Source organism: Nomia melanderi, chromosome 11 (genome assembly GCF_051020985.1).
Source record: "Nomia melanderi isolate GNS246 chromosome 11, iyNomMela1, whole genome shotgun sequence".
Classification (NCBI taxonomy): Eukaryota; Metazoa; Arthropoda; class Insecta; order Hymenoptera; family Halictidae; genus Nomia; species Nomia melanderi.
The window spans coordinates 8913369-8936921 of NC_135009.1; the positions used below are offsets into that span (position 1 = coordinate 8913369).

Here is a 23553-nt window from a genome sequence, read left to right on the forward strand (position 1 = left end):
TCGGCGCAATTGCTGGCGCGTATTTAAGCGTGCGTTCGGCGAGCGTCGTTCAACCCTTTCGGCGGCCGTGTGCGTCACTACCACCGATGTCATCGTTCCAACCGTACAAAAGTATCAAACATTGCCGGTCTGTATCATATCGAATAGAATTTCGCAATTATTCCGTTCGCGCGGCGGCGTTCATTATAATTTAATCACCGGCGATAGTGGACGGGGCAAACGCGCCCGCCGGAATAACGAGTATCGAATCGCGTGGGAGGGACTGCAAGACGGACAAAGATATTCCGAATGCGAGCGAGAAGGACGTGGAGATCTATTCGCAGGGAATTATCCGCGTGAAATATTACGTTGGTCGGAAAATTTTGTTGCACTGGATCACTCTGAGTAGTTTTATGTTTTCTTGTGGTAAGCGTAAAACTTCTAGCGTAAGAAATTAATGGTTGCATCTATGTTTAATTGTCGACGTATTTATTATACTTATGTACAACTTCTACCCATTTCCCGGTGGATTTTTTAATATGAACGCGGCACGATTTCACGCAGAAAAATACACAAAATGGAAACCATGTAGTATCGAACTATTTAATTGCATCGCATTGCTATCATTGCACGTTCATCTTGACGTTCGTATTAGAGTAATTTTCGAAATCGTGTATAAGAAACGGCATTACTTGTTTAATGGTTTCGATGTGGCGTTGTTATTGGTAACGTAATAATAGATATTGCTAACAAGCGAAGTAAAAAGCGATAGAAACTTTCCCAAGGAAAAGTGGAACGGTTCAATGTAGTTTAATTTAACGTAGCGATATTTTTCTTTAAACTTCATTTAGAAATGCGACGAGACTTTTCGACCAAGCCAATATATTTCGACGGAGGGCGAGGGTGGGATCCACGGCTCGCGGATGCTTTCCCCGGGATAATTTCGTCGGAAGCTGAGAAACGGTCGCGGGAACGGAAATGGGACCGATGCGTGATAGCGAGCTGGTGATCTATCAATTATTACGCAAACCCGGGGTTCGCGGCACGCGAGAAATTAATGCCGCTCGATCAATCGCGGATGCCAGCGCGGAAAAACGCGTTTGGGTCGTCGAGTTTCAGATTTCGGTGGGATATTTCGTCGATCCAGGCAACCAGAAGTTCATTTTAACAATGTTCAGTTTAACTATGAAATTTTTGTTGTACGAGATAGTTGAATGTGCGAGGTATGATGCATTAATAATTTGTTTAATCCTGTTGCATTCGTAAAATACATGTTTTGTTGAAAATTAGGAATTTCTGTGTTACACTTTTTACTCTTATTATTAATTCGCATAAATATTTATTTTTCCTATTATATACGACATTATAAGTAGTTATTAAATATTCCACTAATAATAGCACACTTTTACCACTAGTAAATTACTAATCATTTGTATTTTTAAACTGCACTCAAGTGCAGTGCTTCATTCAAAGTTAAAAATACTTCTGCTACACTTTACTTCGTTACTAATTACTACAAACATTGCCTACATGTATCACAGTAAGTGGTCACTGAATATCTAACTAATAATAGTACACTCTTACTAACAATATACTATTTATAATTTTGTATATTCTTACTGCACTCAAATGCAGTGCTTCAATCGAAGTTAAGAATTCCTCTGCTACACCTTTCGCTCTTGAAACTTCTCCTGAAACAATTTTTACAAGTTCAAAGGAAGTTGCGTGAATATTTCCCAGAAAGCATCTCGCTCGAAGAGCCCGGCTTCATTAAAATAACTTTCGGATCATCGATCGGTTTGAAACGAACGATTCGCCGACCGCCCACGGATCAAAATGCACCCTGAAAATAATGAACCGAGCACCGTGTAGCGAAACGGAGCTCGATTAAAACGGAAGTGGATTAAAACCGTTCACCCAGCGGGGACGGGACGCGAACAACGTTTTGACTCGTTCTCGTCCGATGCGTTCGTTTAAATAAATGATCGCGCGTTGATCTGTTGCGTGCACGGACCGTTCCCGAGGAATCCGAGAATCGCCGGAACGAATTGCAATTTGCACGCACTGGTCAGAAACAGGGAGTTCGAGAATGTTTCTCGCTTCGAATAATCACCGAAGCAATCTGATGTTCGGACGTGATCGAACTGCTAGAAAATGTCGCGGAACAATACGGGACACTCATCGGTACGTGCGAATGAAACGGAATTTGCACGAGAACCGTTTAAATTTCAAATTATACATACATGCGGCAACTTCACCTGCGAAATACAATTCTTCCAGAACACCTGCGTTCGTTCGAATAACGGAGGATCTCGTCCGGACTAGTTTCTTTCGAAAACGGGGCTTCGAATCGAATAAATGTTATTCAACGTTCCGGCATTTTTAGCTGAGAACATTCTACGTTATCCGATATACTGGTATATACACATATTTTATACATACACCGTTCATTTCCTATGGTATCTGTCCCCTATTTCACCAATATTTCCGCGAATACCTTGGAATCGTATTCCATCGACATTTCGAGATTCGAATGCCTAAAATTTAAATTCTTCAGATATCGATTCGATAGCTACCAGATATAGACATTAAAGTTAATGCTTGGCCCCGTGGTTTTCTTAGCGACTAACTGAAAATTCGTTCAGCTATTTTTAGTAGTTAGATCATTAGTTGATAATGAGTATTAATACCATAGTTGTGTTATGTATCAGGTACCGGAAAAAGTTGGCAGATTTTTTTGTTAGCAATGCATTGAGGTACGATTTTAATCAGTATTTAACTTGTTTAATCTAGGAAATTGGTATTAGCAGAAAGTTAGGTTTATGCCGTTGGAACAAGCCACATAAAATGAGTTTAAGAAAACGTTCAGTTTAAACTTTTATTCAAGTTCCCACATAAACGTTTCACGTTTAACTTGTGTAATAAGCTTTAGTTTAACTTGTCTAATAAGTAACTAACTTTGTAAACATTATCTGTAGTATTAAGTGCGGTTCCCATGTGTAGAGCGACCAGATTCTTTCAATGTTTGAGCTTTAGATTTTTATAAATGACCCTATATTTTTGTCATCCCTTTTTTTGTACGTTTAGGTGTATTGTACCATTTTTGTAAATATTATTTATCGACACAATAAACATATTGTTACAAGGAAAAATATTTTCTATATTCATACACGTTCAGTAAATTACTTGCGAGCTCGAATGTGTTAAAACTCTGAATAACAGAAATCACGGAAAATCTAGATCCTGCGCGGTGTATATGGAAACTAACAAACACATTGAATCAATCTCAGCAATAAAACGCGGCAGCGTCCTACGAGTTTCCGTGAAAGCTGCTTTCACAGGGAAAAAGGCGCGGCGAAGGGTAGTTTCCTCCCCCGTGACGGTGTTCGCGCTCTTAACCATTTAAGGTTTCCTACTCAGATTCTCCGCTGCGTCGGTAGCACGGAAAATATTTGCTTATCTTATTCAGCGTCTCCTCCGCGCGTCATCCATTCGAAAATCGCGTCTTGAAGATTCTCCCGCACTGCGTCTTGCTAATTCCATCGGACGGGTTCGCGCGAACACACATCTCTCTCGTTAATCCCGTCCTCCGGCATCAGGGAAACGAAGAACCGTATCTCTTCTTTCGTTCTCGCTCCGTGGTAGCTTTTATTCGGTTGAAAGTTCCGTTCTCCGGGCTCATCTGCGCGAGGCGAAACAGTCCAGCGGTGGAAAACAAGACGGTGAACGGTGAGGACGACTGGAAACTATTGAAAGTTCGATGGTTGCGCTATCTTTTGAATGCGAAGTGATATGCTTGGCATTGACAGCGGTATAACTCGACAAATTTGGAAATTTGTTTGCATGTTTGAGAATTTGTGAGTTTGAAAATTTAGAAGTTTAGAAATTTGCATATCTGAAACTCTGAGAATCTTAAAACTTGAGAATTTGAATGCTTAACATTTTGAAAACCTGCTAATTTGAAAATCTGATCATTCGGAAACTTCAGAATTTAAGGACTTAAAGACTTGAGGACTTGGCAACTTAAAATTTGGCAATCTGGTAATTTGAAAATCTAAAATTTGATTTCCTTTTTGCCTCGTGCCATCGTCAATGCGAAGTTATCCGCTCGTTTGCCTTTCTAGAGTTTCCGCGCCGCTAAGCTCGTCGAATCGACGCACGAACGAATCACGCGCAATTCTCTAATCCATTTGGCGAATTTTTGCAAATATTTGCTGCGCGCAATTTTACGGCGCTTCCTTTCGCGTGCACGCCTCCTCACACGCGTCGTTGATTCTACGCGGGGAACTTTGCAAAAGGGGGACTTCGCGGAGGTAAAAACGCAAAGGTTCTGCTGGGAGCGAACGTGAAACGTTGTTCTCGACATATGTGTAACGTCTGTCGTACATGTCAGAGCAACCAAAGGTTGCTTCACGAGTATAAATCAACTGTGTCCCGATATCTGTGAATAGTAACAACTGGATCAGTTTTTACCGACGAACTTTCAGGGAGATTATCGGATACATTTGTGCTCCGCGGTCTCCAATTATTGGATCTGACTGTCACACTATTCCGTGGTGAATTAATAAAACTGTCACAATTCCGAGGATCGTGAATAGAACACGAGCTCAACTTTGATATGTTTTTTAGGAGAAGCTAATGGAATTTGTAAAATGGAATACAGAAATTGGTGGACTAATAATTAATGAAATAAATTACTATTAGTAACAGTAGCAGTAATAGCATAGAAAGTAGTTTTAATAATCAGTAAACGTAATTACTAAAAGGAAATAGTATTGGTAAATACTAGTAACAGAAATACAACAAAAATTAGTGTCAATAATTAGCAAAATTAATTACTAAAAGAACTTAATATTAGTATCAGTAATTCTAAAAGTATATAAATTAGTATTCACAGTTAGTAAAAGTAATTGCTAAAAGAAATTAGTATTAGTAATAATAATACAGAAACAATCAACACTAATTCACATTTCTTTCAGCAAAATCCAAACTTTAATTCTAATTCTAACACTTTCCTGAAACTCACATCATCTCTCCAAGATTTGCTAATTCAGCGACCTGGTATAAACTTCCCGGTTAAACTTTTCTCCCAAGCAGCATCTTGCCAACATCACCTCTTTCCGCCACGATGATCTACGAGAAACATACAGTACCCAGTCGGAGGGTGAAAAACGTTCCGGCGTCCAATCTCTTCCGGACTAGCCAATTTCCGGAGTCTCGTGGATCCGTAGATTGTCGCGGCTGCGTGATTCACTGCGGCTCGGAATCCGGCAAACGAATCACGGAAGGAAAAATGCGAGAGAAGCGCCATAAAGTAATGATAATTCTATGCGGTCCGCCGGGAGGGGTTAAAGAGCGGAGCCATCTTTCTTTCCTTTTACGAGCGGCAGGGAGTTAATTCAGCGTGTTCCGCAGCCGCTTTCTCGTCGGTTAAATATCCTCGTCCGCCGATTTTTCCGCGTGCGGATCTCTAGTAGAGATTAATGGGGGCCGAACGCGGAGGCGTTGCTTATAAAACGAGCCGATCGAAGCCGCGCGCGGAAATATTCTTCCTCCTGAAACAGGATTCTGCAATTATCCGCCAGCTAAGCGCAAATCAAGGAGCCGCTGGCGAACAGAGGGAGCAACAACCTTGCCGGGAGCCTTCCGTTTGTTAGGGTATCTCCGTCTAAATGACGGTATTCCGTCAATGTTGAAGATGGAGGGATTAACGCGTTGAATTCCTGTGGGAGTCATCGGTGTTCCCTAACTACACTGAATTAGAGTAACTTCGAGCGAGATGGCGAGTGAAATGCCACGATCTCATTTGGATCGACAAATGCCTGTGTTTTTAATTGTTTTTATAGGATCGCGTATGTTTCAAGTTTTATTGAAAGTATCTGTATTATCATAATTTAAGTGGTCACAAAATGTTGTTAAATAGATTAGCGAAGTGTTATGTTAAGCTGCGTTCGAGTTAGGTAGCTTCGATTCAGATTCCATAGTGAGAAAGTAACATTTAGAACCCCAAAGGATTAACCTTCTACTGGTAAGCTGAAATCCGAAGGAAAAACGAAAAGAAGGGATAAACGCAAGATGTTCACGTGTCTGTCAGTGGAGTAGTTTGAATTTCGATGTTCGAGAAAAGAGGATCAAGACTGCGGCACGCGGATAAGGAGCCATTAGTACAGTAGATGTCTTCAGCTTAGAGTACTCCTAAATGCGACAACGTTTCGCCACGTGTCCGGTCGCGAATCGACAGACGAAGGGATGAACCTTCTGTCAGCGAGTTGAAATCTTGAAGAGAAACAAGGTCCCCTGGAAATCGGAATAAATGGGGACCGTCCTGTACCTACTTGCCAAGAGAGGATCTCGAGTTCCGACTCCAGAGAAAAGAGGATCACGATCGAAAGGCACTCGACGTGAGCAGAGGATCCGTTGGCGAACACTGGGAGAAGCAATCCTGCCACGCATCTTTCCTTCATGGTGTATCCAAACGGCGCAACGCGTCGCCGTGCGTTCGTTCGCGAGCCAATAGACAAGCAAAGAGGTCAACTTTCCATTGAGAAGCTAAACCCTGTCGGAAAAACGCGGAAATTTTTGAAAAAAAAAACGGAAAAACAGAAAACCAACAGTTCGAGGTAACAGAAAAGAGGATCGCGATCGAGAAACGGTGCGCATCGCGAAGGTAGATGTGGAAGCGCAGTCTCCGCGAGCGGGACGGCAGAACGGAAGTTCGCTGGAAACGGGAATAATTATATTCTTCAGGCAGGAGCGATGACAAGCAGCGGGAAGCGGGGGTTGATGAGTAGAACAAAGGATCGGGCTCGGTGAGCAATATCTCGCGCACAAAAGCGTTGGAACCTGGCGTTGGCTGGCAGGGATAGGAAGGGAGCAGTCGATGCGTTTTGTATCGTTGGTGGGAAGCCAGAAGCAAGAAGCGGCGGGTGGAAGAGAGCAAAGTCGGAGAGGACGCGCGGGCGATCGCGCGTGACGCTGCGGAACGAAACAAAAGAGGACGAAAGCGTTGGCATCGAAAGGGGTTCCGTGCCAAGGTTCGGCTATTTTTACGGGCCACGATCGATGCGTTTTTTTGGGAAGCTGTGGACGGAATCGAAGAAGAAGAAAAAAGGAAAATGGTAGAAATCGAAGATGGAGAAGAACAAGAAGACCAAGATATAGGAGACGAAGAAAAAGGCGACAGAAAACGCAAGGTGAGAGAGGAAGCCTCGCGGTGCTGTTCGTTCGTCGAGGTGCCGCGCTCCCGAGACGGTCCGAGAGTCTCGGCTTCGTGCCAATGGCGACTATTCTACGGCCGTTGTTTCTCTCTCGTCTTGAGCCGCCCTGAGTCGGCAAGCGTATTCCCCAATCGGCTGAAGGCGCGCGCCCCTAGCGGCTTCGCAGGCTTTGCGCGCCGCTCCGAGCGATTCAGTTCCGTTCCATGCGAAACTCTGATACGGGCTGAACAACAATCCTCTCTCCCACGCCTCCTACCCGTGCGCGCGCGACAAACACACGTACAGACGCGCACACACGTACGGCACACACGATCCGGCGACGTTTGTTTGCTCTAGGCAAACGGATCTCGGGATACCGCGGCGCGTCGTATTGGTACGCTCGCGCGCTGCGCGCGGCTGTGCTCGCGGGCGACGCGCGCGGGTTTCGGTCTCGATCGCCGGTCGATGGGGGACGATACTCATCTGTCGGTTAACTCCTCGAGGATCAGAACTCCCTTTTCCGCTTCAGTGTTTCTTCTTGCCTGCGTCTCATCCATTGTCTCCGGGAGCGTCTCTTCATCAACGACACAGTCTAATTCAAGTCGAAAGCACAGCGAACTAACCGAAGTTGCATTCGCGAACAATGGTCCAGTTACTCCTCCAACAAGCACTCGGTTAACACTGCTATTGAAACTTTCAGCCTCAGTGGGAACTGGCACTGTATCCTTATCTTCTTGGTCGGATAGCTAACTGGGGGATATTATTCGAACGTCACCGAATCACTCGGAAAACTATCGATCACGGGGCGATATTCTTCTTCCAAGCGTGAACTCGCGATAACGAATTCGAAGTTCGTTGGGGAAGAACGTTCGGCTCGCGTAGTTAGCAGAGAAAGCGTCGGGGCCGGCGAGAGGTTGCGCCCGGGAGGATCGTGATCGTTCGACGCGGAACGTGGAACTGCAAAAACAGCGAGCGGACTTGCTCGACCGCGGCCGCGTTTCGAATCTCGTGACCGGAGGAAGGCTGCGAGGCCGAGGAGCCGCGCAGACGCTCCAGCCGAGTCCGAGAGGAAGCGGCGGGTGGGCCGATTAACCGGCGCCGCCGGATGGGTGTGCGGCCGCGCGCAGATGGGACCGCGACCGGAGCCAGGGACGCGCGAAATCTCACTGCGAATACGGGTGTGCAGCTCCGGGCCACGTGTAGGGATAGCTTCGATCCCTGTATCGGAGCGATTTCGTGATTTGCGGGAGACTGTTATGGTCAGGGATGCTATAGTTTATATAACGCTGTTAGGAATGATGACGCGATGACTGATCTTTCGGTAACAACTGGCATCGGTGGAGGTCTGAGTTGGAAGTTGGTCAGTTGATCAACTGAAATAACCGATTGATGATCTAGTGGCAGAGGCAAAAATTGGGAATGCTTTGATACGAAGATTGGATATCCTCCAATCGTTAAATGTCTTGTAGAGTTTGAAATTTTAAGGACATTCCAGAACTAGAGGATATCGAATCCTTTCGATAACGTTGCAAGTGTTCAAATTCAACGTGATATCGCGACTCAGTATCGATTCAAGATTCAGAAACCAAAGAACGATAAAACAACAGACTTGGCGAATGAAGCTAAACGTCGTTGAATCCCTATGCTAATTTAGGTTTCTAATGATTAATTCATAGTAACAGGAATGTCTGATCGATGCTCGCCTGTTCGAATGTTCCTAGTGTTTCTAGTAATCGATGGCTGGCGGCCAGTGATTTATTAATGAGACTGACGTTGACTTTAGAAATACTGTAGTAGTTTGTTCGAGTATCTGCGGTTATTCTGGCAAAAGTGTACCGATAGAAATTTAATGCCTCGTTGCAAAGTATTTTGAATTCACCGCCTTGTTCAATACCGAACATAATAACATGGTTTCCTTTCGCCTGACAGAACAGCGGTATTTCCGCATTCCGGCAAATTTACTTCCAATTAAACTCGCTGGTAATGTAACAGAGAGGCCCCAAAGTTCAAGATCAATTTCACAGCAACGAAATACGGCGCGTGTTTTCGGTAGATAAAGGCCGAAATTCGCGTTCGCTTGTGCCGCAATTTTCATTCAGCAGTAAACGCGAGTCTATCTATCGGCGTTCCGCGCGCGTCGACGATTCTGCGTCCGCCGGACGCTGTACCATCGCAGTAAAATCCGGACAAGATTAATAAACGAAACAGCCGCACGCGGTATTTCATCGACGGATACGCCGCGACGTGGAAATTAAACGAAATCCGTAGTGAGATTATTCGCGTGTTGTTCCGCATCCCGGATTCGCAGTGGCTTTCCGTCGTAGTTTTTTTCGCCACCGCCGCGAACGAGGAAACTTCTGGCCAATAAATTCGCTATCGTGGTGACCGAGACTAGATATTACGCCTCGGTTATACGCGAAATGGCCTCGAATGCAATTAGTGTCTTGATCGATGTTGAACATTATTCGAATAAAACTATGAGTAGTTACTTGATTAATAACAACGAATAAGGAATGAATCGTCATTCGTGTTATTTGATATTTGCAGTATTCCTTTATTCTTTGTTATTCGTTTTGGGAACCTCCCATTATTAACTATTCCTCATTTCTCGTTCGCAATTACAAGAGTTCGATTGATAGCAAGGCAACATTATGCGCGTTTCTTACGTTACGAAGTAACGAACAAAAAACGAGGAATGAATTTAAATTATTTATCAACTGTGAACGATGAATATATTAATTATTCGTTATTCGCAAAGAACAATCAGTTTGAATATCTAACGTGTTATGTGTCACTCCGACAGTCGCGTGAATATTCGACGGGCCCGCCAGAGTCATCGTCCGGGAATTAATGATTCGAAACCCCGCAGGGAAGAAGAGACGCGGAACGGCCGGGTAAAAATTGAAACGAAGAGTGCCTCGGGCATTAGAGAACCTCTCGCGAATAATTTATCGAGCACACTTTGCACTGCGCGCGGCGCCGGTAATTAGGCGTCCCCGCGACTCGCGCCGCATTTGCCATTCCACGGTTAATGGAACGCGACGATATCCGTAAATCAGAACTTCGTCGGGCCCGACACAACGTAACGAACGGACGCATCATCGGAGAATGGAGGCGAACTTGACCCCAACCTGTTGACTAATTAATGTTGGAACAACGATCCGACGGGAGAGTTGGCTTTTTTTTTAGTAACTTTGAGATTGTAATTCCTGAAACCTTTTAAAGATCGACTTTCATTATATTTCAATTCGCGTTGTTTGTTATAGTCAAGAATGATTAGAACTCTCGAATTACTCGACAGCAATTACAATAAGAGGAAAATCAGTCGAATATATCGCTTTGAGAACACAAGAATTGTGTTCGATATTTCAGCAAACCTCCCTTTCAGAAACGCTCAACAAAATACAAAGATTTGAACGAAAGAATACGATTCACAGTGGACCCAGCCACCACGGGCACAGAATCCTTCAACGGCGACAAGAATACCTTTCATTATACAAAAATTCCATTTTCTCATGACAATTATATACGTTACCCAAAAATCGGCCATTTTCCTATTACGAGCATACTCGGTAAGCACCGTTAAAGGGTTAACCAAGTTTCCAAACTAAATCCCGTATTCCACAACCTTCTCGTCTCCTGTCCAACACGAGGTGAACGTCCGCATCTTATCTACTGTAGTTTTTAGGATTCCGCCCCAAAGAAGCTCGAAACACGGAAAGATCGGGATTTTCTTCTTCCTGCTCAGAGGTCTGGCGTGGTGCGTCGCCCCAGACGGCCAGGATTCCCCGGGACTGAAAAAAATTCCGCTTGGAATTCGATGGGAGGCGAACGGGATCAAACTCCTCCACTTATCGGGGGGATACCGGGGCTCGAACGGAATCCTTCCACTTACCGAAAGGGAATATTATGCAAGAGGAAGGAGTTCGGCTTGTTCGATCACAGGTGACCCGGTCCAACTGCGGGCTGAAGTCCTTTACCCACGTTTTCTGGTCGGAAGGTGGAAGGAGAACGAGGCGGTTCAGTGAAATTCGGTTTTGCACCGGCACGAATGTGTCCGTTCGTTTATTGGTACCGATATATGTATACAGAGTGTTTCCGAAGTGGTATACACAGCTGAGATGGAAATCATTCTATGTGGAACATTGTATTTTATTATTATATATTATCGTATTTGTTTATATGATATCGTGTTCTCGAGATAATCGCAGTAAGAAGTTTGTTAAGGGTTTATACCTTTTAGTAGGAGTTAGCTAATATGTCCGCCTATGACCTACCATTTCCACTTATAAATGAATCGTTCTCAAAGCAAAATATTCGACTGCTTCCGTTTATTCTATGCGAAGAACTAAATGCAAGTAGGAAAGATATTTTTTAACTTTTTCAAATTCTAGTGCCAATGTATTTAATTTCATCTATGTCTACCCAATTTCATTAAATTACCTTATTGTTTCGTTTGTGGAAATATTGAATTGAATTGTTCAAATATTAACGTTCAAATATCTCCAATAAGAAAATTCTATTCTACATTTTCAACTTCTTTTGCATAGATTCGCTTTCGTCTCAGAAGGTAACTTATCGTATCCGGAAAATAAGAAAATTATGAAAGTTTGTGTAAGTGGAGTAACTCAAAGCTAATACATTGCAATTTCTTTTACGCTAAATTCACGTCAAAGGGATGAAACCACTCCCCGAAAAAATGCAAATTTTTCAAAAATTTTATTCCACAATTTTATGGACGTGAAAGAACCATGTGTTTTTCGTTGAAACTTTTTTTCGCTATCTTTTACCGTTCTCAAGATAATCCACAGGAAAGAAAAATTTGAGTTTTTTCAAGGGGTGATTTCACACTTTGAAAGTGAAATTCATAACGAAACAAAAACTGCAATGCATTAAGCTTGACTTGCTCTACTTTCCCACAGAGTTTCATAATGTTTAAAGTTTCCGGGTTCGATAACTTGTCAGGTGTACCACTCTTTAAGGAACGCTCTGTGTGTAGGAACGGGTGGAATTGAAATCGAGCTGCGAAACGTTGAAACAGAGAATCGCGGTCGGGCCGGCCGCGCGATGACCGTGGAATATTATCGATGGACGGCGGCGGCAGGCCACGATCGGTGAATTAACGGGAACGTACGCGGCCTGGCGCCGCAATCGAGTTTCCCCGTGGCCGTCGTTTAATTCCCTCGTTGGTGGATTCGATCCCGACACTGCCAGCACACGAACAGGACCGACGGGCGCCCGGAAAATTGACCGTAGGTGGAATTTCCTATCAAACCATCGGCATCGCGACGCAATTCGAGTAGCGGCGTTTTTTTTCTTTCGGTTCCGAGAACCGATAACAGGGGATGATCGAATCAATTCGCGAGAAAACCTTAAACAAATTCGCTTCAATTGATATTTCGCCAGCGAGATGAATAGCAAACTTTGTATCGAAGAATTAACTTCAACTGAAGTCCCACGAATACATTCTCATAGAATCTTCAAACCTTCAAGCACCGTGGAACATAAGAAGCCGCGAGAAAGTTATGAGATCCGAAAGGAAATTAACTTGTCCGTTAAATACTTAACCCAACGAATCATTTGCGTGTTCGTCGTTCAATAGATAACCGATTCCTAGTCGATAAACCAAGAATTTTCCATCAGCGAACTGCGACGAGACAGTTGCTCTATTTCCTGTATTAACGAACCCACTGGATTAAAGGCAGCGTAAAAACTAATGAAATTCCATAAAAGTTTCCGTGTTCCTTCCCTCGCTAGGATACAACTACACGAAGATCTGTAGTGCAGTTATTAATCCAGAACAACCCCCTTCGCCTCGATCCACGGCACACGCTTCTCATCTCCTCCTGTCTCCCACTCCCTGACCGAAACTATTGAAACAAGTTTTCCCAACTCGCCTTGGCTCTCACCAGTCAGCGACAGTAAATTCCGGTCCATGTAAAAAATATATTCTGCTTTCGCGGACCGCAACGGGCGACCTCTGTTCGTCGACAACGTTTTCAGCGGCGTAACGGATGCTCGTCACGTATACGGGGAACGATCAGCCGCGTGTCCAGGTGCGCGTCTACGATCCCGATAGGAAATCCCAACCGCCGGTCCGCGCAGAACTCGCGTTTCCGGGATAGATATTCGTTGGGCGTACGGCGAAACAGAGTGGCCGCGTTTCGCGGCAAAGAAATTTTGCACAAAGAGAAGGAAAATTGGGGATCGCGACGGCTGCTCGCGGAATTTCCTCCTCCTTTGAGGTCGGGACGCGTTGAGTGGCTTCCCACCGATGAGACACGTTCCTCGGGAACTCCGTCAGCGAGCGCGCGCCGGGATCATCGAGGGTGAAAAGTGCGACGAGACGAGAATACGATGGCGCGGCGTCCGACTTTCGCTTATGTCTTCGTTCCCCGGTGCGTTACCGCGGATTACTCGCGTTTGAATCAGAGGCGGGACCTGGATAAATGACTGAATTATGCGGCAGAGCCCTACCGGTCTTCGTTTGATAGGAACACGATCTTTTAAGACTGAAATTTCGTGAGTCGCGTTCACCCCGATGACGCACCTGTGCGTATTTCGCAAATGCCTTGGCGATTATTGGCGAAACACGGGATTCTGCAGCTTTGGAAGCTTTTGTTCACCTAAGGTGGTTTTCTGTGACGTTTGGTTGCTCGACAAAATTAATAATCCTCGCGAAAGAAAGAGATTTGCAGGTGGCGAGGAAGATGAATTCGACGAGGCAACTATTTGCTACTCTTGAAGTAATACTTTAATCCCTTTCCCTGCGATTCCTTTCGCAATTGAGTAGGTTATAACTATTCTTTCTATATCTACGTTCACTATGGACATGAACAATTGATAAAAAAAGAAAATATTTCATTCGAACACGGAACAACCACACGCGAAACTTCTATCTCAAACTTTTTCGTGTGTCCAACACTATATTATAAGTCACGGAGTTAAAGAGAGTACATATAAAACATTACTTCGAAAGAGAAACCATCGATTTACTCTCAAATGGTGTTTTCTCCCGTTACAACAATAAATCGTATAACTTTCAGCTCCCGCATCTCAGTGACCGGTGCATCCGCAGTGAAATAGGACAGGCGACGTTAATGCAAGTGCCGTTGTCGCGTTATTTAGGATTTAATAACCCGTGTAGCTGAATAATCAGCACAGACGGTTGCCCGGAAACGGACAACTCGAAGGAGAAGCTCGCGGGTCAACCTTTATGCAAATCCGCTGACGAGATAAGCGTCGGTGCCGGAATACAGATGCAGGGCGGGCAGCTTCGCGCGATCGAAATTCAAGCAAAATTTCCTGCTGGACACGTCTCCGTCCGCCTTGTCTGCGAATGTCGAGAAAATAAAAAAACAACAGTGACAAGGGTAGAGTGAGGCGCGGTGACGGGTAAAACGCAGCTGGAAAACGTCGATTACTCGCGACAAGGGTTGTACACGGCGCAAAAGAGATTAATGGTCGCGACCGCGGGGGGTGAATCTACAAGCTTGCATCAGCGGACAACTAGGAAACCTGACTTTCCATGGATTTGTTTACAACGTTTCAAATTAATGGTAAATTTCGAGTTTTAAGTAAACGCGTTATGTGTGGCGAATGGGCAGCTGGTTTGGAAGTAGACATTACGCCGCAAACAAATGATTTTCGAGGTTGAAACGGGCAATATTTAGCAACGCCTCGATTGTTTATAGCTGCACGGAAGGATTAACATTCAGAACAGAGAAATTGCACACTGCTTTCCAACGTTTAATCAATCTTGAATCACAGATTCAACCGTTCAGTTCTCAAACGTTAATTTTTTTACGCTCTGTACATTTCGAATAGTTTCCAACACAGAAATGGCTAAAATTTAACAATGTCTTCATTGTTTACGGTTACGCGGACAATTAAACACTCGAACCAAAGAAACTTAACATAACTTCATTTATTTACTCCTTAATCGTTGGTATTTTCGCATCCCGTCGCGCGGGAACCAGCGAGAGGTCGAGAAGCTTGCCTACTTCTCGCGGCCAAAATGGCGGACCTTCCGGAAAAATGATCCCCGCGGAGCTGCCAGTGAATTTTTTATCGAATAGGGAGCAAAAAGGAAGCCGGTAAAATCGTGGGAGCTTCGCGTTGCCCTGCCAGACGGCCTCGGCGACGGTCGCGAAAAGAATACGAGCCACGGACGTGACGTCAATTTCAATCGGACCGTTGTGTTACCCGGGGCGTGCGCGACTGCTTTCTCTTCTTCTCTGTCTCTCTCTCGGAGAGGTGTAAATAGAGACTCGGAGGAACGTGGAAATTGCGCGCGCGGCAGCTGCGTTTCTCGCAGCCGCCGTAGCGAGCGATAAGATTACGAGCTACCGGCGCGCGCCGCGTGTATCGGAACTTGCGGGCCCGGCGAACCACTCCAGGAAATAGGAGAAACCGTTTGTTCCCGCGGCCACGCCGAAACTTCGATCCCGGATTCGTGTGCTTGCATTTCGAGCTGGCAAACTATTACCTTTTTCGCATTTCAATCGATATTGGCGCAGCGAAAACAAGCGAATTTTACATAATTCTATGGTTCCCTTGGCGTCCCGTTGGATTTATTTTCCTACTGGCGCTTTGTGTACTGGAAACCTATTAATTTCTGATCTTTATCATTTCATTTGTAGGTACATTTAACGTGATTTACACAGAATCGACTTTTCTATCCAGAATGCTTCACAATCGACTTGTTAGATTTACGCTGCTATGAAACGATAGAAATTGAAACGATGCAAGGAGATTTCCGCTATACTGATTTTAATGTTATGGAATTTTATAAGTGGAAATATACGCAATGGCGAAAACCGATGATCATAAGCGACGGATAAACTATTGATAATTCGTCTGGAAACATTCTTCATTATAAATGTATTGTTACACTTCGTCCATTTTGAAACTAGAACAATAATAGCAGGAGAATAATTTACTCGATTATTTACATTATCGATCTTTATACCACAAGGTTCCATCGCGAACAGAAACCTCAGCGAGTATCATTCATCAGCCAACGAGCAGCGATCAGAAATTCGATTCCACGAAGCAAATTTGTTTCCAAGTAACAACATAATCAAAGGCGCAACGGCGAGCGAGTTTCATTCTCCAAATCGGACCATAAATTTTTCGTTGCTTCGTTAACACGTTTCAAAGCAATCCATAAAATGCATCTCGATACCTACTATTTAACGATCTATAAAATCTACACTCAACTTCGAGCGGTGTGCGGGAATTTATGGATGCAACGGGAAGGTCGTTCGAGCGAGAACCATCGATGGTAGTCCGAGCTGAGTGCTTATTTACCATTTCCAGCGGGAGAAGAATCGGTCGAGAAGTTTCTCCTGATGTTGGGAGGAACGCAGAAGCACAGCAACAGGAATCGCCGGTTGATTACGCGCCCCTGAATGATTTGTACACCGAGGGAGCCGACGCAGCGTATCAGCGAAATCACGTTTTACGGTAATCAGGATGACTGCCCTAATGGCGCAAACAGGATGATTGTCAGGATGACGCGGCTGGAGAGCGAGTCATCGGCCTCCCTACGACCAGAACGAAGGGTCAAAGAACCTGCTGCTGCCGTGTGTATAGGCCGCGGGTCGAAAGCACGTGACCGGTGATCGTGATTAATGACGGCAGACAATATTATTTTATAACTCGCCCAGCGCTGCAGCTCCGAGCAAATAGAAGAGTTACGGTTTTTTTCGGGATGATAAATTTGTTCGCTCGATTAACACTACAACTACCAAATTAGCTAGTTTGTGGCTTCTTCGAGGAACCGTGAGAGTGAATTTACTGAGAATTCGATTGAATTCCGTTTGGGGGTTGGAATATTATCAGCCAACACAGTTTGCGGATGGAAAGTGGAATATGGAACTGTTTTGTAATAAGAACGAGTGGATAATGGTGTAACGTAAGGACTGCGATAACAACGTTGTTAATAATTGTTTCTTGTACCGTGTGTTTTACTATATTAATACTAAAACTACCGAGCATTCGAATCGATAGAAGCTACCTTTACAGAAATTAGCTACTATTAATATTTCAATCGACTTATTTTTTCTCGAATCCATAAATCTACTTAAAATCCATTCAACGATCTCTTCACGAGGCAACTAACATCCTTTCATTAATCATAAAAGGAGAAATCAAGAATGAGTCATTGACCCATCTGCTTTTCCCTGCGTTAATAAATTCCTGCGCTGTTAGTCGCGGCGAATATACATACGAAGGTATTTTAAATGTAAGTCGTTTAGCGAAACTGTAGCAGAAACTTGTTACTCCGAGCCCCGAAAGTTCTTAACTGTGCGCTCGGCGGCCCGACTCTTAATTAACCCGCGCATCTTGAGCCTGGCCCGCCAGCGCGCAATCATCCTGCCACTCTTTCCTCCCTGCCCGACCGCCTGTGTCCGACACTCTGCGCGCAATTCCCAGAAAACGTTCGGCCATCCGAAACCATTCATCTTGAGCGCTCCGCTTTCGCCCCAGCCTGACGTCGCCATAAACATTTACCTCCCATCATTCGCTCGCCGCGAGTACGATAAAACCCGCGGAGTTCCGCGGTTACGTGAATTATTCATGCACCATTTTTGCTATTATATGAATTTCATTGAACCTTTCCGGAACGACGTTCACTCATCCTCGTTTTATGTCGGTGAGCAGACACGGTCCCGTACTTTCGGCTTTTAGCGTATTTCTCCAGCACGAATGCGAGCCGCCGTTATACTCCACTCCTCGAATGAGGACGATTCGAGATATTATGGCTGTTCACGCGTTTCAAACTCCCGAAATCAGAGTTTGCTGGAATTGGGGAATACATCTTTGTAGCTAGACACACGAGAATTTGAAAGGAAGTTTGGTCTTTTAGGAAGAGACTTGATAAAGTAACAAGAAAGTAGGAACTTTCTAATAGCTGTTCACGCGTTTTCAACCCCTGGAATCGGGATCGGGAGGAATTCGAGAACAGACCTTTGCAGGTCGATACGCGAGAATTGAACACGAAGTTTGGTCTTTTGGAAAGATATTTGTGAAGTCATGCGAAAATAGGAACATTCTAATAGCTGTTCACACTTTTCCAATCACCAACATCAACGTTGGAAGAACCATAACTATAATCTTCCTAGCTTGATATACTAGAATTGAAAAAGTAGTTTACCCCTTTGGTTAAACACTTCCATAACGTTGAAAGTATATAGAAACATCTTGACAAAAGGTTCTTAACAATTTCTACCTAGATTACGATAAGCGCAAAGCAGGTACAAGTTCGAATCGACGTGAATACGGTGAAAACTTAACGATCCCGTTTCAATGATGATAATTCGAAATTCCCAGAAAAATAACCGTCTCTTCTCTCAAAGGACCGAGAATAATCAGTCATTTTTCAACAAAATATGCTACTCTGACTGTCACTTCCCATTCCAGCAAGACTTGCGGCACAAAGCAGATTCTCGGCGAGCCTGGCCAAATGCTTGTCTCATAAACAGCAGTCCGCTGTTGAAGAATTCCAGTGGAACACCATTCCATCCTGCTCTGGCTCCGTGAATCAACGTGTCAGAGCTGACCATTAAAAATGGTCGTTGTCTGGGTGAGCAGAAAAAGCGACCGAAATATAAGGAGCGCGGTCTTTCTAGCGGTACGAACATCTTCATTTCAATCAAGTGAGCTGGAAGATCGGTTGAGTCATTTTTCACGTCCTGGGGCGGATGGAAAAGAGCTCTATACCTCACTCTCTTTACAGAACACTTCCAATGGGAATATTTTCGCAACGAAACCCTGAACCAGGAATATACCAAACTCTCGAATAACGCGGTTAATTAGTTCCACAAGTATTACACAAAACTTACAATTAGAAGTCGTACGGATGCAACGATCTTGTTCCTTATTATTCAAAACCGAAGATACTAGACAGCTGCCCGCAAACCTTAGAAACTAAATGGCAAACACTAAACCTAAACTCTAAAACCTCTTAGAAGCTTCAGGCCAATACCCAAAGGAAACCGTGTAACTGAAGTGCCGTATTATGCAATTAATAATCTTATTGCTGCAATTTGTGACATCGTTACTTCGCGCAACTGGGATCGTGTTATACGGTTGCCTGTATTCCACGAGAGCCAGCAATGAAAATCCGACCGCAGTCGAATAACTTCTCGGCTAGCCGCGGGTTGACCAAGAACCAGGCGCCCTTTAATTTGCTCTTGGTAGAGGAGGGCGAATGAATTAAAAGAGGGTTGGAGTAGTTAAGTTCCACGTTCGGCGTCGGTCTGGCCAAATTTAATAAGCTTTATATCCAGCTGGGCGGAGACGGAGCCGCTGAGACTGGCCAAGACGACTTAACGTTGTGTCGCTCTTCGGCCCCGTCCGTTTCTCGTATTTTCGAACGTTTACCCACAGACCGGCACGGACGAGCACGTTTCTTCCGTTCCGGAACCGGTCCGTTCTTCCTCTGACTCGTCCCAAGGCTTTTTTTCCTGCAACCTCCCGATGAATCGAATGAATAGAGTCTGCGAAAGTGACTTCCGGTCATGGCGCAAAGGATATCGCGAAAATATACGTTCGCCGCGTGGGAACGCTCGCGGATATTCGCTCTCAAATCTCTGGGCATCGGTGGATTGAACGGATAGCTTCTGAGACGTGTTTCCGGTCGTACCAGAAGAAATGCTCAAGAAGAAAGTGTGCAAAAGGCACTGGAATGCTCGCGAGGTGCGATCTTCTTTCTAAAAACTCCGGGGCTCTGGTGGTCCGAACTAATGGCGTTTGTGGCGAGTCTCCGGTTACGGCGAAGAGGAGATTGGAAAAATATAGGTATACAAACACTCGAGATGGTAAAGGGCGCCAAAATATTCACGACTTTTTTCGTAGTTTATAAGTCGCTATAGACCGAACTAATGGTATCTACAAGCTCGTTGCCCTCCTAGCTTCGTACTAGGTGCACCGAACTACTAACGCGTTTCTGATCACAACGAACAAAACACTACAGTATCTACGAAACGCGTTAAAACGCTGTTCACTCCCTTGTCTTAGCTCCTAAATCCCAATAAACCAAACGAATGTTGCCTACAACAAGTTCCCAGCCACAGTGAACGAAACACTAGAGAAATCTATGGGAAACGCGCGGGAAAGTTCGCGGCGCGGAGCGCAACCCACGGCCGCTTCCATGGACGTTCGCCGCGCGACTGCCGCCGCCGAATATTCGCCGATGCTACCACGGTAGCGTTCCTCGTATTTGCAAGCCCCGACCAACCGACCGACCGGCGACTACCAGCTGCCCCAACAACCTCCTCCGACAGCGTCCCGACTCCCCTCCCACCGCCCTTTTCCTCTTCCTCCTTCTGCTCCCGTTAACCCACCCCCGCCGTTCGCTACCCCACTTTCTGTCACTCAATCGTCGACCCATCCCCGTTTTCCTGATAATAATCGCAACCCAACATCGCGCATCTTTGCCGCAGTAAATAATGCGAAATCAATGCCGGCTGCCTAACGTCCAGCAGAACTTAATGCTGCAGCCTGTGCCAGGTTTCCGTCAACGTGGCGTCTGTTTGCGTTCGGCGAGCCAACGCGTCGGACTTCTTTTAACGTAGGTATATACTTTCCGGGATTCAGTTTTCTTTGTTGACCGGAGATGCGTGAGGATTCTTCGTTGTTTGCGGTCGCCTTTGGCTTTGGAAAGCTCCTGAAATTCTTGACTCTTGGACTGATGGGAAAACGATGTATGCTTCGCAATTGTTGGTGGTTGGTTTAATGGACCATGGAGTGGTCAGTTTTGTGAACGGGGTTGTGATTGGAGTCCATTGGGAACTGATGGTAGTAATTCGTAGGTGTAATTGAGGTATAATTGCGATTTTCATGCGTTTACTTTTGGATTTGCAGTCATTTTATAACACTTTACTGGTAATCGTTTGGTAATAATCCTATATCGTGCGAACGAAGCTTCACAGGATTTTGATTTCAAATAGATCTGCTTCGTTTAGATTGTTTGCACTCTTATCACTTCAAGTAACTACACTCCGAATTATTTTCGCGTGACATTGTACTTAGTCCTTTGCACTCGTTAGTAAGACATTATCATTCGTCCCCTTCTTCAAAGCTACTTTCATTCGTGAAACTTCGAAAACTTTGTTCACAGTTATCTCCTAAAAGAACAACCCTTCCCTCGAACATTTTCATCTACACCATTAGCTCCGAAGATATTTCACGAAATGCATTTTTCATCCATAATTTGAAGGATTATTTTCCCGATATTCCATGGGCTGATGAATCTCGTTGAACCCTGTGCACACGCGTACGGTTTCATGCGGTTCGAGAAATCGGCGAGCGAAAAAACGGGTTAACAATCTCACTTGTTTAATGGATCAGCGGCGGGATGAAAGGGATCGCAGGCTCGTTCGCGATTCACCGACACAGAGTACCGTGTAATTAAAAAGACCGCGCTCCCCGGAGAATCATAGTTAACAGACATCGAGGGTGCTGCACGGGATCCCATTGGCTAAGGACCAATCCCTTTACTGGAATTTTTTGTTCTTCGGCAACCCGTACGAGGTTTTCTTTAGTATACGAGAAGAAGCGGTGGTTCACAATGCAGGAATGTTAGGCGAGGTTTATAAAAACGTGTAATCGCCTCAAGAATGGAGTAAACATTTCTCGTGAATTGTTTTCTAGAACCAAGGAGAACGAATGATTATAATTTTAGTAAGAGTACATTTATGAATGCACTGACAGAAGTTTTACAAGTTGTACAGTTGTACATCAAAATGAACGTTCTTACATACTTTTATGAATGATCTTGGTTTTCTTGGTTAACTCAGAGCAAATTTGTCATACTCAGCTTTACGACTCCAGAGAGAGCGGACTACAGTAAAACCTACGATCCACCCTCATCAGCTTTCATCCCCTAACGCTTCGCAACAATGCTATTCTATAGACTCAGCACTTCGCGACTACTGTTGCTTTACAGGTATTTGGCACTTCCCAACAATATCGTTCTACAAGTATTCGATGATAAATTTTTCTTAATAGAAACGGAAACGAAAGGAAAGACAAGGCTTGAAGGACTGATTAATCGAGCGATGTGGGAATTGATAAAAAGTTAAATGAACGGAGGAGAACGCAAAGTTTCTAATCAGATTTTAAAATCAGTCATTTAATCGGTTCCCGGTGCAGTTAATGTTAAATCACCACAAGATATTCTTCTGCCAATTCACAATACCCCTCACATAATTTCCAAACAGCTTGAGCCGTGATTATACGATCCGTGACTGGAATCACGGAACCGCGGGAGGTAGGTAGCGAAATCGAGGGTCGGTTTACCGGACCGCCCTCGTTAGGACCACTGGGCAGCAGGTTCCGATTGGAAACGATATTATCGGCCCACGGTATCCGATCGTTCCGATGTACACGCGATGAGCGGCATCAGCCAGCATCCGTTTTCAACGAAAATCGCTGTTATCCCGGCTGACTTGAAATCCAGCCGCGAGAACGTTTGCGGTCAATTACGAGCGCGTTCTCTCTCTTACTCCAACGGATAAACCAGGCGGGGAGTGGCCTGGCGCCACGTACCGTATTCTCAGCGTTGTGAACGGCGTCTACGACGGTTTGTCATTGCCGTTGACTTCCCTTCGATCGCAGTGAATCAGAGGGTTCAATGACCAGCGCTACGCCGCTTGAATTCTCGCGCCTAGCCTCCTGCTCATAAGCGATCTTTGCTGGAGGATTGATTCCTAGTTCGTGAAACTGTTAGTAAAAAATGTAATACAGTATAGTTATAATAGAACACTTGATATAGTTTGCGAGATGAGACGAGGCAGTATGGTTGGCAGATGACTTGACATCTAGAAGATAGACAGAGGGGCGAGAAGTGTCCTAATTTACCGTATTGGCGACCAGTAGATTGGCGATCGAAAGTATTAGGAACTAGGAAATACAATCAACAGAAAATTGGGCGAGAAAAATGAAAACTGATCAATCAATTGAATTCCTTAGTTATTCATCAAGTGGTCTCCCTAGAGTAGATACACGCAAACAATGGGGCATTTTCCTTTGGGACATTATTTCTTCAATTCACTAATAGTCCATAAAAAGGCAAGCAAACGCTCTACTTATCGTGACGTTTAGTTTGTAAGTAAAGTATTGTCACTATTAGAATGATCTTTCAATTCGATTTACGTGAAATGAATAATACTGATTTCTATCAAGCTGTTATAGAAAGTTTCGCTCACTCGTTATATGGTACATACAGTTATTTCGGTTGAATCCGCGCCAACTGTTCTTTACGTCTATCTAGCATCACTACTCGATCATTACAGATAAAATGAATTCCTAGTCATCCCCGAACCCCGCCGGATAACTACATTGCCCCAATCCTCGATAATTTTCATTC

At 44.6% G+C, this 23553-nt stretch overlaps 1 protein-coding gene across 10 annotated transcripts in view; it reads right to left on the bottom strand.

Annotated features, from left to right (window-relative positions):
- LOC116430589 (uncharacterized) overlaps positions 1 to 23553 on the bottom strand; it is a 160681-nt gene that overhangs the window by 39217 nt on the left and 97911 nt on the right. The window contains exons 1-2 of one of the 10 annotated variants that reach the window (XM_076372240.1): positions 20239 to 20320; positions 5006 to 5112 (exon numbers count right to left, since the gene is read on the bottom strand). The exons of 6 other annotated variants lie outside the window; for them this stretch is intronic. In XM_076372240.1, the coding sequence (XP_076228355.1) occupies positions 5006 to 5010 (5 nt within the window). In that variant the 5' untranslated portion in view covers positions 5011 to 5112; positions 20239 to 20320. Of the gene's footprint in view, positions 1 to 5005; positions 5113 to 6314; positions 8263 to 20238; positions 20352 to 23553 lie in introns of those variants that run through there. 3 more of the 10 variants (XM_076372239.1, XM_031984952.2, XM_031984961.2) reach the window with 3 other exon arrangements.